The following is a 16433-nucleotide window of genomic DNA, read 5'->3' as shown; positions in this document are numbered from 1 at the left end:
GTTGCAATAAATTGTCCAACCATGGCACTATGACACCCTAGCAGGGTTTAACAACTCCCTTCTCCAGCTAATTTTTAAACTTTTCTGCAGCTCCTCCCAATTAGTTCATAACTGTTATTTAAGAGCTTTAATTCTCTCTTCCTTTCATCGTGCTTCCATTCTCCTTCTAAACTCTCCGAGACTTTAATGCCAATATTAAGTTGCATACCACCACACCAAAGAAACTATTAATCTCTATCAGAGGCTACCTTAGTCTACCGGTGAGGGGTAAATTTTTCCCTACCCAAGTCCTGTAAAAATGTTTGTAACTTGCCATGATGGGGGCTTTAATCCCCAAGCCTTTATGTCACTGCTACTTATTATGATGGCTTTATAATTTTCTGTGCATTTTCAACCTTTGCATTGTCCCTCGCTACTTGACCTGTATCTGAACATATATATGGCCGTCAAGAGGGGGTGCAAGGGGCAAATTACCCCAGTGCCTCGAGGACTAGGGGACCTCATAAAGTAATGGATTCCGTTTAAAATAGAAATAAATAAAAGTAACTGGATTATGCCTAAATATAGTAAAGCGTTTCAAACGATTGGAAGAAAATTAATTTCTGCTCGCTTCGCTCGCAGGGGGCCCCATCTTTTCATTTCGCCCAGGACCTCCAAAACCTCTTGGCTGCCCTGGCTTTATATAAGGAGGTCAAGGACGGCAGCAACAACAACGCAACAACAGAAATAATTATGGCAGCTAGACAGGCTGTCGATGTTAGAGAGAAAACATCAAAGGTTTTGGATAGAATGTCGAAGATTGAAGCATTAGGTGAAGAGGTATTGACAGATAAACAACAGGTATGTGGCTAGATATTTGGGTTAAAACTAAACTGATGTCGTCCACATTATTAATTTGAAGTAGGCCGGGTTGTATATCCATATTTTGCTTAGGAAAAAAATGAGTCATGTCATGACCATGTTGCCAGAACCTAAAATGACCAATATTTTGTGAGAATACCTTCCACTTGAAATTTGGATAAAGTTCAATGTTCAGATGGCCAAGAATGGAGGGTGTGACACTTTTCGACAAGATCTCAATCAGGGAACCAGAATCTTTTCAACAAAACTGGGGTTGGTTATTTGTGGCTATGCAAAAACATACCCAAGCATTTGAAAAACAGAGAACCAAAACGAATGCTTGAATTTAGGATGCAAAATAGTCTATTTTATTGCCCATATTACTGAAAATGTAGAGAGCGATCTAACTTTTTTGACAAAGGGACGCTAGTTAAAAGCTGTGTTGTCCAGCTTGCAGAGTATGGTCTTTTTCAAGCAACAGGACCTTGGGTGCATTAACAGCCTGACACCTCAGGTGAGGGTGTGCAGAAAATCCCCAAATGTGCTATGTGTGCCAGAACTATTAACCTTTTCGGGATTTAAGTGATCAAAGCTAGTTATTAGGTGTGCCCGCAATAATACTATCTCTGCATCTTGGGTGCACCATTGCTCTGCATACTGGGGTGCTGTGATATTCCTTGATTTGGAAATGCAAGGACAGAGCACACAATATTAATGGTGCCTCTAAAGTTTGTGTGATTGACACTTGTGTAAATCATCGTGTTCCATTTGTAATGCCGTGATTAACCAAACTAACATGATTTGTAACACATTGTGTTTTTGCAATGTCACATTTTGCACAGGGTACCAATGCACATATTATACTGGCAGAAAATGTGCTACACAGTTTATCCAAATATATCTGAAATGGAATAAGCCTCAAGCTTTATTGAGAAAATTGTCTATTTGCTAAGAAAAGTAAACTAAGCAAACATAGCAATGGCAGTTGAGGACCAGTTATTCAGACTTGATTAAACATCCAAACTCTCTCTCTCTCTCTCTCTCTCTCAATACAATACAATACAATACAATACAATACAATACAATACAATACAATGCAATACAATACAATACAATACAATACAATACAATACAATACAATACAATGAAAAATAATGAAAAACAACTTTTGAAATAAGGTTATATTTTAAATAGCCTAGTATCTGACCTAAGCACAAACCCAGCTGGAAAAATTGTGGAAGATTTTAGCACACTTTTAGCCGCAACCTTTGACAAAAACATTTGAGCTGCAAGCAATGACAACCACTAATTTATGACTATAGTATAATAAACATGACTTAATTTATATCATGGGTCAGGTGCAAATGAAGGAAATCCAGCCTAGCTGTGTGCACATGCAATTTTTCAGCCTGGCTTTTATTGAAGTAAATTTTGATTTTATTTTTGCGTGGAAAAATTGCTGTGCAACAAAAATAATTTATACATTATTGATTTGAGCAAATATTTAACTTTTTTAATGTCAAGGATCATCTTTAGAAAAAATTGGCTTATCTTATTAGCAATGAAATATTGTCTTTTTGGAATGATTAAACTTAAGTCTTGAAAAGTTTTCATTTGATGTTTCTAGCTTGTAGATCTAGATAGAAAGAAAAATAAGAATAGAGAAGCCATCAATGCCCTGAAGAAAACAAGGAATAGTAATGGTGAGTATCATCATAAACTCAAGTTTTGATTCATATTTTCTCCATTTTCATTTGGCAGTTTGTCATTCTATATTTTCCTTTCGGTGATTTTTTTTCGCTTTTTTGTATTGCCATCTTTTGTGAAATTTGCTAGATTAGATGCGAAAAAACTTCATGGCTTGATAGGGTTTTAAGAAGACAAAATAGTGTACCAATGTTTGGTAACTGTTGATTTCATGTGAGCAGTTGTCTAAATGTTTCAGCAATTGATCTATTTGATCTAGCTAGTCAGCAACAAGTCATTATTTTGCTTTGAAACTGTATTAGTACTTGATTTTATTTTTTTTTGTATTATAGTCAAAAGATTCAATGTTTAGTATCAAGTGGAATTTTAAAATATGAAAGCTGAAACTGATTTGATTTTGAGAAGTGAGAGCTTATTACTTTATTCTAGAATCTAAATCCTGGCTTTGCATTGGAAATACATTCTTTAGATTTGAAGATGATCTGATAGCAAACACCCTCAAAGAAGGTTAGTGGTCACACTGGTTTGAGAGTTTCTTCTTGAAATTAATCAATGGCTCCCTTAGTTTACACACAAGACTCCTTGTATCAAGATTCCATAATATTGAGATGTCTGATAAGTTGTTATTCTTTTCAAATACCTTACAAATTGTAAAAATCAAATTATTCATCCTTCTATATTGAACTAGTGATTCCAGCACCAAAGGGTGAAAAAATGATAATAGCAAATGCAATAGGACATTTTGCAACAATAAGGCAAAAAGTGGACCTTAAGTGGAGCAAATTCATGCATCAAATGTTATTACATATACTGTAGGCATTCAATGGTACATAATTGTAAAAATTTAGAATTCTTATGTTGTTATGTGCTTGCTTTAGTTATAAAGAATTTGTTGCTGAGCAACAAATTAACTTAACTGTCTCACAAATTACACAGTCAAAAAGTCCATTTGCTGGCATTTCCGGTTGGCTTATTTTGATCCACAGTGGGGTATATATATTGCTTAACGAAGAGTTTTGATCATCATTTTGATGTTTTATTCTCTAAAGAATGTCAGATAAACAACCATATTTTAAATTATTTGCTTGTTTCAGAGCAATTTGTTATTTCTGTACCACCAAAAAATTATTTAACAAGAACCAAAAAACGTTTTTGCAGACCAAAAAGAGCTAGAAAAAGAGATCCAATCAATCAGGAATGGCATAACTGGAAAAGTTTCAGATCTGCACCAACTGGAAGGTATGGTTTTCTATGGCAAGATTTTCACAGGGATTTTGTGACAAATTAAAGCTTTCTATTTTAACGATTTGTGCAGCTTGCTTGATGTGTGTTGCTCACAGAAATGCAAAGAACCTTTAAGTGAATCATAAATGAATAGAATATGTGTCACTGTCAGTTTTGATAGGCAAGACATTCTCAGAAATTCCAGCCACATTTCTGGTTAACATCTCATTTTGCCATTTTTACAGATTAGGAATTTCGTATCCAAATTCTAAATTCTTTAATTCTTTATTAAATCTCATATCTATATACTATATTTTGTCCTTTCTCGATGGAGTGTTTTGTCAGTTCTATGAATATATAAATATATTATAAATCAAGAAATGTTAACTTAACTGCAGGACAGGAAGATGTAAAAGGTTTCTCACTTGCAAGTTTGTCAGCAGAAGATTTAGCCTTTGTAAAACATGACGTTTAACTGGCCTTGCGACTTGTCTGTCTTGAGAAGCAGACATTGAGAAATCTGTGAAACATGGCATCCCTGCTGGACTGTTGCTGCTCAGCTCACAATTTAAGTATTAGAGAAAAGCCTCATGGGATGGGATCTGCTACTGAAAGTTTGGGAGCATGCCACGTGTCCAAGCTCAGTCAAAATGATGCATCGAGTGTGACACGGAAGTGAAAGCATGAGGGCAGTTGTGCAATGTTAGACAACTATGTGAACGATATCTTTATATGTGACAAAGTGATTTAGTCAGTCGTTATTCCTATTCTATGAACCAAATAGATTATCTTTTTCAGAAAATGGTTACAGTAGAAACCTGCATAAAAAAACCTGTTTTTTATAAGAACACTGAAATTTAACCTTAAAAACCCCATAATCAAGAACCCCCAAGAGGCTGAAATTTGGAAAGGTTCTTACGTATATATATATTATATATAAAAGGGTTTTTAGAGTAAATCAGGTTATGATATGTATACAACATACGGTGTGTTGTATTCTAATTGGATAATCTAACAACACAAATTCATTTGATTGGTTGAAATTTAGCTTTAAAAAAGCTGGTTTAAGTGTGTCCCTTAGAATTCTTGCGGTGGAAAACATTGTTAATGTGTGCAAGGCCTGAGCGTATATAAGAACTTTGTTAAGAACCTTTTAGACTGGAATTTAGAATAGCAGCCTGTTAATTAAGAACCTATTAAGGCTGCCAGAAAAAACTTAGGTTCTTTTATGCGGGTTTCTACTGTATCTTAAAATTTAATGAAATTTTCTGTCGCCATCTGCACTTTATCTAAAAGATTTTTGCTTTGAGGCATAACACAAGCACCAATTTTTATGCAGGTAAAGGTTAAAACAAAGATATCTTTATTCCTTAGAAATTAAATAAATGCTCTTCTCCCGCCGACTTTCTTGCATTTCTTCTCTAAATTTATTAGCCCTCGCTCCCAATCCGCATTATCTGTAGTACAAGAAGGAAGTAAGACCTTGATCAAACCCAAAATTTGATGCATCGCCAGGGAAATTATGCTATGATGCACTTTTTTCAACCTGCTCACCTAGTGAATCGCTATCAAAGGAAATTTGACTAGTTGCTATATGCTCGACTGTATCGGTATAAACAAATGAAGAACAATTATACGGAGTGGGTTAGCTACAGTTAGTAGTAAATAAGAAACACCGCAACGCGACGAGAATGAACAACAACAAACACACATAAATCAGTTATAGCTTTATGGCATACGGGGCTTCATGAGAGCAAAAGTGGAGTTGTTGATGTCTCTTTTTGCAAGAATAAATCTTTGTGCAAGCCCATCGGGGAACATAACTTTAGCGACTAAAAAAGCAAATGATGTAAGAAGCAGAAGGGAAATACAGAAGTTAATTTTGGTGGACATTGGGATGGTTGTGAACTGGCTGGCAGTTCTCAAAACACACAAAGTTAAAATGGAGGTCACAAATATTGATTTAAGAGCAATACTTAGGGGTCTTCGGGAAACCAATGATCTCAGAAAAGGTATGGGAGAATGGGACATTCAGCATTTACTCGTTGGGGACTAGAAAAAATTAAGCAAGCCCATCATTCTGTTAAAGAAATTACCAAACAAGGGCTAGATTCTTGAGGAAAGTAAAAAAATTAAAGCATGAAAATACAAATAGCAAGCTCGAAACTTTCGAAAATGAAATTTGAAATGTTAAATACGCATGGATTGAGATTGGAAAGGAGATGTGTGAATATACATATCCTAAAAAGACGCAAAAAAGAAATGAGTTATTTAAAAGGTAATACACGTAAAAACTTACAGGGATCATGACAAACCGCGCGGTCTCAAATGCGTTCACTATTTTGATAGGTATAATAGAGGCCAAGAACCAGGATAAGAAAGTTAAAGCGAGAAAATCATTGAACTTTTAATATTTCTCTTGAAGGAATTTATTATGCAATGCACTCGAGTGCTGGGTAAAAGAACTATTATATTTTGGCTTAAGGCTAGGGTGCGGGTTGAAGGTAAATGAAGAAAGTAATCTGAATTTGATATAGTTCATACTGATGTAGAACAGCCATATATGCTACTTTGTTGAAATAAAAGTACTTTATCATACGTCTTCTTTCCAATTCTCTTTTGCCAGTGATAAAATGTATCCATAAGAATTAAGAGTTTCTTTGGTTTCAGGTATGAAATAGCCCATCAATAGGATCTGAGTGAGTCCTATTTCAAAGGACAGAGAGATTTTAACGATATAGTGCTATCGAAATAGCATGGGGGGGGGGGGGGCTCTTGCACGAGATGTTGCTAAAAAAATAACATAAGTAGAAACTGGCTCATTTTTGGGATTAACAAGGGGACTCAATCCCCTCTGAGTCCTCTAGCACTGTGTCACTGCTGTTAATCATATAAAAGCTATAATAATATTCAAGTCAATTTTAAATTGGTTTTGGACTAGAAATTCAGCCAAAAGATTCATCAAAAAGATTATTGATGAATTTTATCTGGTGTGAATGTTACAAATTTTGCAACAAACATAGGTTTAACTTAATGATCAAAATTTGTACAATCTTATGATTCAGCTGATAATCGCGGCAGTAAATCTGATACTTTCTTAGGCTTTTAGATCATTCATCATCAACTGAAAATATAAATTAGGAGGCGAAGGTGAGGGAAGGAGTTTGTCCCTTCCCCCCCCCCCCCCCCCTTAGTTTGAGATACATCGTAAAATTAACTTCTAGATACGTTTTAAACTGTCCTACACTGCAACTGCAAAACAGCACATTTCTGTGCAAGATTAAGGTATTACCAACAAGATTAAGGAGTTACCAACAAGAAACAACTGATATAAACAGCAACATTGGAGACTATTGGCAATTCCCAAAACTGTAAACAAAGACTAAAATGCAAGTCTAAAATTTAAGAGGCACCGTAGTGCTCGTAGTTAGGGCAAGTGCAAATCACAATCTCATAAAAAATACTTTGTATCAAGTTGTATGTATTGCCAAAATTGTAGGGACCATGGCTTTCTGGTCCCCGACAGCCTGGGGCTTTGTCCCGAAGAGGTAAGGGTACTCGCTGGTTGTGACCCGTGTTACCAGGGGCGTAGCGTGCGGGGGGGTGTGGGGGGGTGTACACCCCCCAACTTTCAGAGAACTTGTCGGTAGAATTAAATTTATAGCAGAATATTAATGTAACAAAAGAATTTCTGTCGGTAAAATATGGTTTTGCACCTCTTACACCCCCCCCCCAGCGAGAATGGTCACGCGACGCCACTGCGTGTTACAGTCTTTTTCTAAAATTCGGGATCAAATCTTTGTACTTATAAAAAGGAACCATAGTAAAGTGTTTTAAACAAAGAAATATATTTTGGGGTGAATGTGCATTTGTCGTCCTTGATGGTGCTGACGGAGGCCCTGGCATCCAAGCATCCTCACTCGAACAAGACCGACGCACCGTAAAAGTGCGCTTTACATGAGTTTACGGGAGTTGGGCTCTCCCAATTCGAGGTAAAAATGGCGGATGCTGTGGATGGGAGCAGCTTTACGACCAAGGACAAAAAGGATAATATATGGTGCGTAGCACTACTTTCATGAACTTAAAACAATTGCAGTACTTTAAAGACTTTTATGAATAACTCTAACATTAAATTTTTTATCTAGGACCCAAATTCTCAGTGAAGTAGCTGCTAAGGCGACACGAAAGTTACCTCAAAACAAACGGGTTTTAGTGTTAGGTAAGTATAATTGTTTTGTTATAACATCTGAAATGAAATTTTCTTTTTATTTACAAATGAAAAAGTTGATTTCAATTTGTGCTATAATAATTTGGATATTTTTTAAAACCCTGTTAGATATGAGAAAATGACGTAGTGCAACATTTTTCGATGAATCGGCCTAACTTTTTCTCAGGCGGCCTACGCCTGTTTTTTGCAAGTCCATTGTCCAATAATTTGATATAATACCAGCTGCGTTTTATTGCCTTTGATAGGTTTTGATCTTTTTTAGCACTGCTTGAGTTAAAATCTAATGGTATTTTCCAGTTAATTTCAACTCAACAAACTCCATGCGTCGTAATTTTTATTTTTCCGGTTGTCTTTATTATGTATCTCACGGGTACAATAACGTATTTGCAGTATTGTGCGAATGACGTGTATCATCATCAGGTTAATTATTTGAATACCTGTAGTCAATTCACACATATTTGTATAATGTCATAGGTATGAAACAGTGTTGATTGCATTAAATTAAGTGAATCTGGCAAGTTTAAAGTATGGAAGCATCAATACTCTACAAAATTATTTTAAGAATCTACCATTATGACACACATATCCACAAAATTTTTGCATAAACTAATCTCAGCTCCGAATGAAGCAAATAGTGTTTGGATATTAATTTAATTTTCTATAAAGAAAATAAGTATAGCTGATCTATTATATAATAGGTATCAGCAAGATCTTACTCGTTAATATATTTGGTTTTTATTTTGTCATGATAAGAAAATCTTGAGATGTGAGCATAAAGCAATCTTTTGATTTTTTAGAAAAATCCCTGTTTGTATGAAATTATTGTTTCATCAAAAAGAAATTGATGAACTTTAGCACCTTTGTTATCATTCAATTATATTTCTTGATAGGTGATGATGGTTCAGGGAAGACATCATTGGTAACAAAGTTAAGGAACCCAGGAGAAGATGAGATAAAGAAAGGATCTGGATTAGAATTTGCTTATGTTGATGTGCATGATGAAGAACGAGATGGTTAGTGAGCCAAAGTGCTTCATACCTTCATTATTAAGCAGGTTGCTCAATGTCTTAGATCAGATAATCAGTTTTGTTAATGGCTGTTTCAAAAGAGCTTAAATCAAAACTGTTTTTGTGAACAACTTGTGTACCATACCCCATCTCATGTTAGTTTTGTAGTTTCCAAAAGCCTTATTCGATTGAGTTTTATGACACATCTTTAAGTTACAATAATTACCTCCTAGTGTAATTTGACAAGCCATAGTATTTTATGAAAAGATCTTAAACTTGTTGGAGACTTGCATGTCAGTCACAATTTGGTAATATTTTAAAAAATATCTTTTTTATATAACATTCCTCTCTGAAATATGCGATAGTTCTATTATCTATATAAAGGTCTTCTGGGATATGTTGCTTATTTCATAGTTTTGCAATTAGTATCAAGTATTATATCATAAAGTATTGAATTATGATGTTACACAGCAGTTAATTTCTACGATTTCATTTTATGTGAGGCAAAGATTATGCAGATGGTAATAATATGCAAACACCATGAAAATGGGCCTTTGACCAATGGTGAATGAAGTTGCAACATTTAAAGCCTTTAAATATTTTTCAAATTTGTTTTCATGCTCTTAATTATTCTCTCCTTGCTAGAGTATGCAAGGCTCAATGTTTGGATATTGGATGGTGATGGTTACCACAAGGACTTATTGAAATATGTTATCACACCAGAAGGCATAAGAAACATTATTATTGTCATTGTTGTTGATATTTCAAAACCCTGGACTATAATAGACAGCTTGGAGCAATGGACACGCATTCTAAGAGAACACCTTCATACTCTAAAGTTGTCAGCTAAGGAATTAAATGAGATCGAAGAAACATGTAAGTTCTTTGTTTTAATTTTTATTGGCAAACAAATTTTGATCTTTAAACAAATATGACTTATGAAACAGCTATTGTATTCTAGCATTGATATTTCAAATTTTATCAGAGCAATTGGTTTTTTTTCAATATACTAGCATAGATCACATATATTGAGATCCAGATACACAAATTTTAACAGCTAGGCCGAGTATACATATCAATCTGCTCAGCTTTCCTAAAGTAAAACTGAGAAGCACAGTGTAATGAAATAATTCAGTTATTAATCATCTCCAAGCTTTGATGATAATGTTTGATGGATTGAGAAAGAAATAAAGATAACTTCATTGCTTTTTTTTGTTTCAGTGGTAAATCAATTTAGAGAGTATGTGGAGCCAGAGGAAGGTGATGAAGAAGACAAAAGAGTACGCCCTCACTCCTCCACAACTACCACAACTAAAGAAGAAGATGTAATTCTTCCTCTGGGTGAAAATGTATTGTCAAACAATCTTGGTCTACCAATAATTGTGGTTGGAACAAAGGTAATGAGAAACTTTGAATTGATTGTTATATCACACTTTTGTGTTATATCACACTAATTCATGCTTACATATCAAAGAAAAATCAACCTTAATAATTTAACCAAATGTTTATGATTATAAGTGTTCATCTAACTTAAACATTTCTTGTTAACTCAGCCTTTTGGGTTAAATACTAGAAAACATTATCAGGGGTAGGCAATTGCAGAAAAAGGTGGTCTCCAGGTGGAAGACCAGTAGCTTTTTCTGCAGTCCCCCACATTTGACCTATGGTCTTGCAAAAGTGAATTTTGCATGGGAGATCAAATTATCCACCCCTGATTATGCCCCCTGGTTTTTTACCAATGTCTCAATGTTCTGCCTTTGATCACATTTCTCCATTTTAAACACTTGCTGTGTGGGAAATGTTTTGATCAATATGAAAGATTGCTTCTTTTTTCCTTTTTTAGAGTGACAGTATGGCGACTCTTGAAAAGGAGAATAATTATAATGACGAGCATTTTGATTTTATTCAAAAACATATAAGAAACTTTTGCTTGCGATGTATCCTTTATTTGTCAGTGCCAATTATTTGCTTTGTAATATATTTTATTAGTAAGGGGGTAAGAGTAAAATGATATCTCCATAAAACATCAGATAATCCAACACAGTGTCTTGCATGTTCTTTTCAAGATTTTTAAAGGTTATGATAATTTGGGTAATTCTAATAACTTGTTGCTTGGTTTTGATAATAATGTAACTTTTACATTCAAACTTTTAGCTTTAATCATTATTTCTCTATTATTTTGTATTTGATTTTTTTGAATTCTTATTTGATAGTAACAGATGGTAAAATGTCTGGACATAAAGCTGATCCCAAGCTTTCCTGACCAGATGTATTGACATCCAGAAAGCATAAACTATATATTTTAGTTGTTTTCTTAACTGATTTCACTAACAGATGGAGCTGCTTTGTTCTATACCTCAGTCAAAGAAGGAAGAAATATATCCACCTTTTACAGATATCTAATTCATAGGATTTATGACTTCCCCTTTCGAATACTACCACAGGTTGTAGAAAAAGATGCTGTTTTCATGTGAGTTTATGAAAATTTTTGATTTCTTAACATTTTTAAGAAATAAATGGTAATGTAAGATGTAGGAGCATAGTAATGATAATGAATGTGTATAAATTTGCCTGTAATGCTTGACTCCGTGTAGGCAGAGCTGTATAAAAATGTAGCAAATAAGAAACACTGCAATACACCGAGAATACACAACAATAAATACATGTTAATCAGTAAAGGCTAATATTTCGCCCTGCCATACTGGGCTTCATCAGAGCAAAAGGCTTTTTTTGTGTAGAACAGGCGATTTCTATGTTGCATCCCTGTGTTTCACACGTAATTTCTATTCAAATTATAAATCCAAGTTTAAAAGGCCTTTTTACCTATTTTTGATATGCAACTTAACATGAAAATTGTAAACTTTTTTTAAGTTTAAAAATCCTATGGATTTTCCTACGGCATCCCTATAGTAGCAAATCTACTCAAAATCTCTTATTGCTATTTTCCTGCAGACCGATGGGTTGGGACAACGAAAACAAAATATCCATCCTAGATGAGCATATTAAATCGTTCAATCCATCAGAGTCTTTTGAAGCTCTAATATCGAAACCAATATTACGAAAGGTTTGTCGCCATTTTTTGCTAGAGGAGCACATTATTATTGTCGATCAATGTAATGGTTAATTATTTATGCTGGCTCCAAAATATTAATACGCGTTAGGCACTGAAAAGATAACAGGATTAAAGATAGGCTGTTGATATTTTAATCCACCCAACTATTAATTTATTTAGGGATGTAAGTGGCTTATGTGTTTATCTCTTTTCTTGAAAACTGCGTAGCCTTGCTAAAACGCTTCACTTAAATGCTGTCAGCAATTAATAATTGTATAACGTGCGTTGTTCTTCTTGCGAATCGTTAATCGATTTTCTAGGCTATCGCCAAAAAATTACCACCCTAGACTTCGATATTCAGTTTGCTTCACTTAGAGTCATTACTAGAGCAAAATGATTTATGACCAGTAAGTAGGGCTGCCAAGAGGGGGGGGGGGGCAAGGAGGCACATTTCATCGGAGTCTCGAGTTATAGGGGGACTCATAAAGTAATGAATTTCTTTTTTAGAATGGAATGAATTAATAGGAAAAAATTACGTATGAAAATAGTAAAACATCTCAAACAAATGAATGAATTTGAGCTCATCTAATGGACTTGGCCACATCTTTCGATTTTACCCCAGTGCCTCCAAAAGCTCTCGGCGGCTCTGCCAGTAAGCACCATCAACCCATTAGCTTTCGAAGGTTCATTCTTTCTGTCACGGTAACTGGTTATATGATTTGTTCTCTCAAAATTTATCTGTGTTAAAAGATTTCCACGAACGCCATTCTCGTCTAGTTCCTTAACAATTAGTAATTTCATTGATTTTTTCAACAGCCTGCTAACATGGATAAAGAAATAGTTGCTGAGGAAGAGCAGGCATTCTTGGCTGTTTTAGAGGTACCTGGCTGTTTTTTCCTTTTTGTCAATATTTATTATTAAGTACATCTACTTTTGAAAGCAGTATGTTATTTTTTTTAAAAATGTATTGTATTGATCTTTAGACATACCTATATTAATTTTGTCCGTATAAGATAAAAATATTTCCCAATGGCAATCGCCCTGTGTTGTAATTGAGATAATACGATGTTCAATTGCATTCCAAGCTCTCTTTTGAAGTTCACTTTCAATAAACTGGATACGAGCATGCGACAACAGGCTTCCTAATCAGCTTTTGTATCTTGTGATACGAACCTTTAAAATGTATCTGTAATGAATTTGTATGCGCCAAAGATGTTCTCTAACATGCTTTCAGTTATAATGACCTTATTACCTTTGTGCCAACATCTAGCATGTGCACCCTTGCTTTACAGGGAAATTTAAGCAAAGCGATACAATCTCCATCTGGAATTGCAAGGCCGCAACAGGTTTGTACAATCTTAATGTCATATAGGATGACCTTGTGCTATTTTTGAACAAATATATTCAAGCCCTCCAAATGCACAAGCCTTGCTAATGAACAGTTGAAAAGCAGTACAGAAGATTATTATGTTCTAAGAGTAAAATCAATGCTGCTATTCAGATCATGAAAGTTTCTCTCTATCGGGGGAAGTGGTAAAGTTAATTTCAAGCAAGGAGGGAATTTTTGAACAACTGGTAATATTTTTTATCGAGGATTGTAGCTATGGAGTATGATTTGAATGAATCTACAATTTTAAATTTATCTCATAATGGCATTTATAAACCTCTCTGTCACAGACTTGAAAAAGTCCACTTTTTTCAACAATTAACTCTGAACTCTTCGTTTGAGACAAATATTGCAAAAAGGCATCATTTTGAATAATTACCAAAAATATTTGCTGAAGTTAATTTCGCCAAAAACTTATTATGATGATTTTGTTGATTTTCAAAAAGTTGATTTTGATGATGATACATCTTGTTCCAGGAGCACATGAGACCACGAATGCAGACCTCACCGGGTCAAAGACTCACCGACAAAAGAACTGGAATCCCTACAAAAGCAAAAGTTAGTGCCCTCTTTCCGGTTTTTATATATTGCATAGAGTTCTTCACCGTCATATATTTTAGCTCACAGCGCAGTACTATGCACTACGTATTCCTTTCTCACCCCTGGAATGACACTATGGTGACACCATCGTTCTTGTTGTCACAATTTACGAATATTTGACAAGATAGGTTAATATGGTGAACCTGGTAAATGACTCATATTACGAATGTATCTTTGCTTATATTTTGTATGTTAAACGAGCAAAAGAATTCAGGAGGTGTTATCCTTCTAATTTTCTTTCAAGTAGAAGGATTTCTTTCAAATATCAATTGTAACCATGGTTTGCAATGCCAATCTGCAAATGGCCGTACCGACCGAACATTTCCATCCTACCTCCAGGAAGCTTCTGTTCCAACCAATTGACTTGGGCCATCTTTTCATACTTTAGAGAAATTTTCAGAAAATTATCTTTACCCTTTCTCAAGTGTTAGCTTGACTTTTTTAAGGCGACACTAAGACCCTTTTAATAATTTTCGGAAAGATGGATGGAATGGTACTTGTGAAATGCCCGTCGCGCTCATGGCTTACAAACGTCTTTAACAAATGTCCTTTTTTCCTGTTTAGTTGGAAGGAGCAAAGGGAGCTGCACCTGGTGGCCCAACGGAAGGTGTGCTGGCGAACTTCTTCAACAGTCTGCTAAACAAGAAAACAGTTGCTGGTGCGAGCAAGCCTGCTGCAGGAAGCCCTGGGGAGCGAGCTGCCGTGAGAAGTGATGCTGCCGCTGAACTTGAAAGGTTAACGAAGAAAGCACAAAGCCAGAGTGTTAGACAGACACCTGGCAGTTCAACGTAATCAAACAGAACCGTATTTATAGTATAAAACTGTGTTTAGAGTCGAGAAAGAAACCTAGTGTCGCGTTTTCAATCAGTCGGTTGTAATGTCGGTAATATCAACTGTCGTTGTAAGTTCACAGTGTTGGCAGTTTTGTTTTTGTGCGTAGGAACCGCGTCAAGTGATTTTTCATAAGTAGTCTTCTATAATGCCAACTATTATTGCATTTGACGGAAACACTTCATTGTATTAGCAGCTATTGATAAGATAGTTTATGGACGATCTCCCTGCCCCTCCCGTTTCTTAGGACAGTTCTCCTTTCCCCTTTGGAAAGAGAGAATTTAAATGACAAACCTTTAAATGTTTCTATAACAAACTTCTTAGCATTTACGAGTACAGCTCATGATTGCTTCTTGTCGGAGGTTACAGCAGATAAGACTTTCTTCTGTCCACAGCCTTCTCAAATTCATTTGATATATGTAAGTATTCCTTCGTTGAATATTGAGGGAGATTAATTTGCACCCCCAACTAGGAAATTGATGTTTAGCCTTTCTGAAATAATATGTTGCTAAACGAGGAATATATTAAATACTCTTGAGTCATACCCATTTTTAGAACACTAAGCACTGTAATCGCTTCTTAATATGTCTTTCTGAAAACCCCCCTTATGTGATGAATACTGCAACTGCTACTCTTAAGAAATATGTGAAAACCACTTCGTAAAGCAAAGCACGTGGTTAGTTATTTTTGTTATAGCTAACTAGATTAGATATTTTTTTACTGCAATTTAAATCGTGTTGTTCGTGCCGATGTGGATCAGCATAATTACCTAGTATTTAAACAATGTTTTCTCTTAAGCCAATGAGACATTTATTCAGATTATTTAAAGGTTGATCGAAACTTTAAGGTCATGAAGTCACGTGTCGATGTGAGCATGAAGTTTCAATGGATGCCAAATATCATCTGCATTGTGAACTGGCCGACATTTTCTGTCTGCATTATAACTGATATGGCAAAGGCGATTTGATTACTGCTAAAATGTCAGATATTGTTATGCTATTTATTAAAAATCCACAAACTTACTTGTATCATCTTCAAACTTGATTCTTTTTTATTGCAGACCCTGAGCTATCGACTTCGTGTATCCTGTATCTCTAGCTGATGTATCACTTTTGATATTAAACCTAGGGCATAGAACGATAAGCGCTGTCAAATGTAGCATCAATGTCACGGGAATTTTCACGAACTCACTTTTTTCTTTTCTTTAAGTTATCATTTTCCTCGAAAATAGTTTGTATCACGTGTAAGCCAGTTTTCATTGTTTATCAGTCGTCTATTACATCTAATTATAACTGAAAATGAAGTGACGAGTAATTTTATTTGCAAGAACGTGGTCATAGTAAAAATGTTCTTGGAGACTGTAATTGGTACATCATCTTGTCTCTTGAAACCTCTGAAGGTCGGTCATCAGTGAATGGAAAAGCTTGAATTCAAAGTCAAGCAAAATAACCAGTCTCTTTATGTTATTGAATGCTTCTTTCGTTCTTGTTTTCCTTATATGATGAAGAAAATATTCTTCGGACAGGCTCAAAGGTTGTAACCAGTGTGATTGGATAT

General features: G+C 35.1%; 2 protein-coding genes across 2 annotated transcripts; both read left to right on the top strand.

Moving 5' to 3' along the window:
• The first annotated feature begins 37 nt into the window (after positions 1-37).
• LOC135691256 (p53 and DNA damage-regulated protein 1) lies at positions 38-5174 on the top strand. The gene is made up of 5 exons (XM_065209069.2): positions 38-840; positions 2468-2543; positions 2977-3054; positions 3706-3786; positions 4170-5174. The coding sequence occupies exons 1-5, from the start codon at positions 733-735 to the stop codon at positions 4244-4246; spliced, it is 420 nt and encodes a 139-aa protein (XP_065065141.2). The 5' UTR covers positions 38-732; the 3' UTR covers positions 4247-5174.
• A 2504-nt stretch (positions 5175-7678) lies between these two features.
• Positions 7679-16224, top strand: LOC135690501 (cytoplasmic dynein 1 light intermediate chain 2). Its single transcript, XM_065208066.2, has 12 exons — positions 7679-7828; positions 7917-7990; positions 8890-9012; positions 9652-9882; positions 10228-10403; positions 10850-10943; positions 11341-11476; positions 11959-12070; positions 12875-12937; positions 13351-13404; positions 13923-14003; positions 14610-16224. Exons 1-12 carry the CDS (start codon positions 7770-7772, stop codon positions 14835-14837), a joined length of 1431 nt encoding a protein of 476 aa, XP_065064138.1. The 5' UTR covers positions 7679-7769; the 3' UTR covers positions 14838-16224.
• Positions 16225-16433: the final 209 nt, after the last annotated feature.

Source organism: Rhopilema esculentum, chromosome 4 (assembly GCF_057945365.1).
Source record: "Rhopilema esculentum isolate cy_ngs chromosome 4, ASM5794536v1, whole genome shotgun sequence".
NCBI lineage: Eukaryota > Metazoa > Cnidaria > Scyphozoa > Rhizostomeae > Rhizostomatidae > Rhopilema > Rhopilema esculentum.
This window is presented reverse-complemented; position numbering and strand designations above follow the sequence as displayed.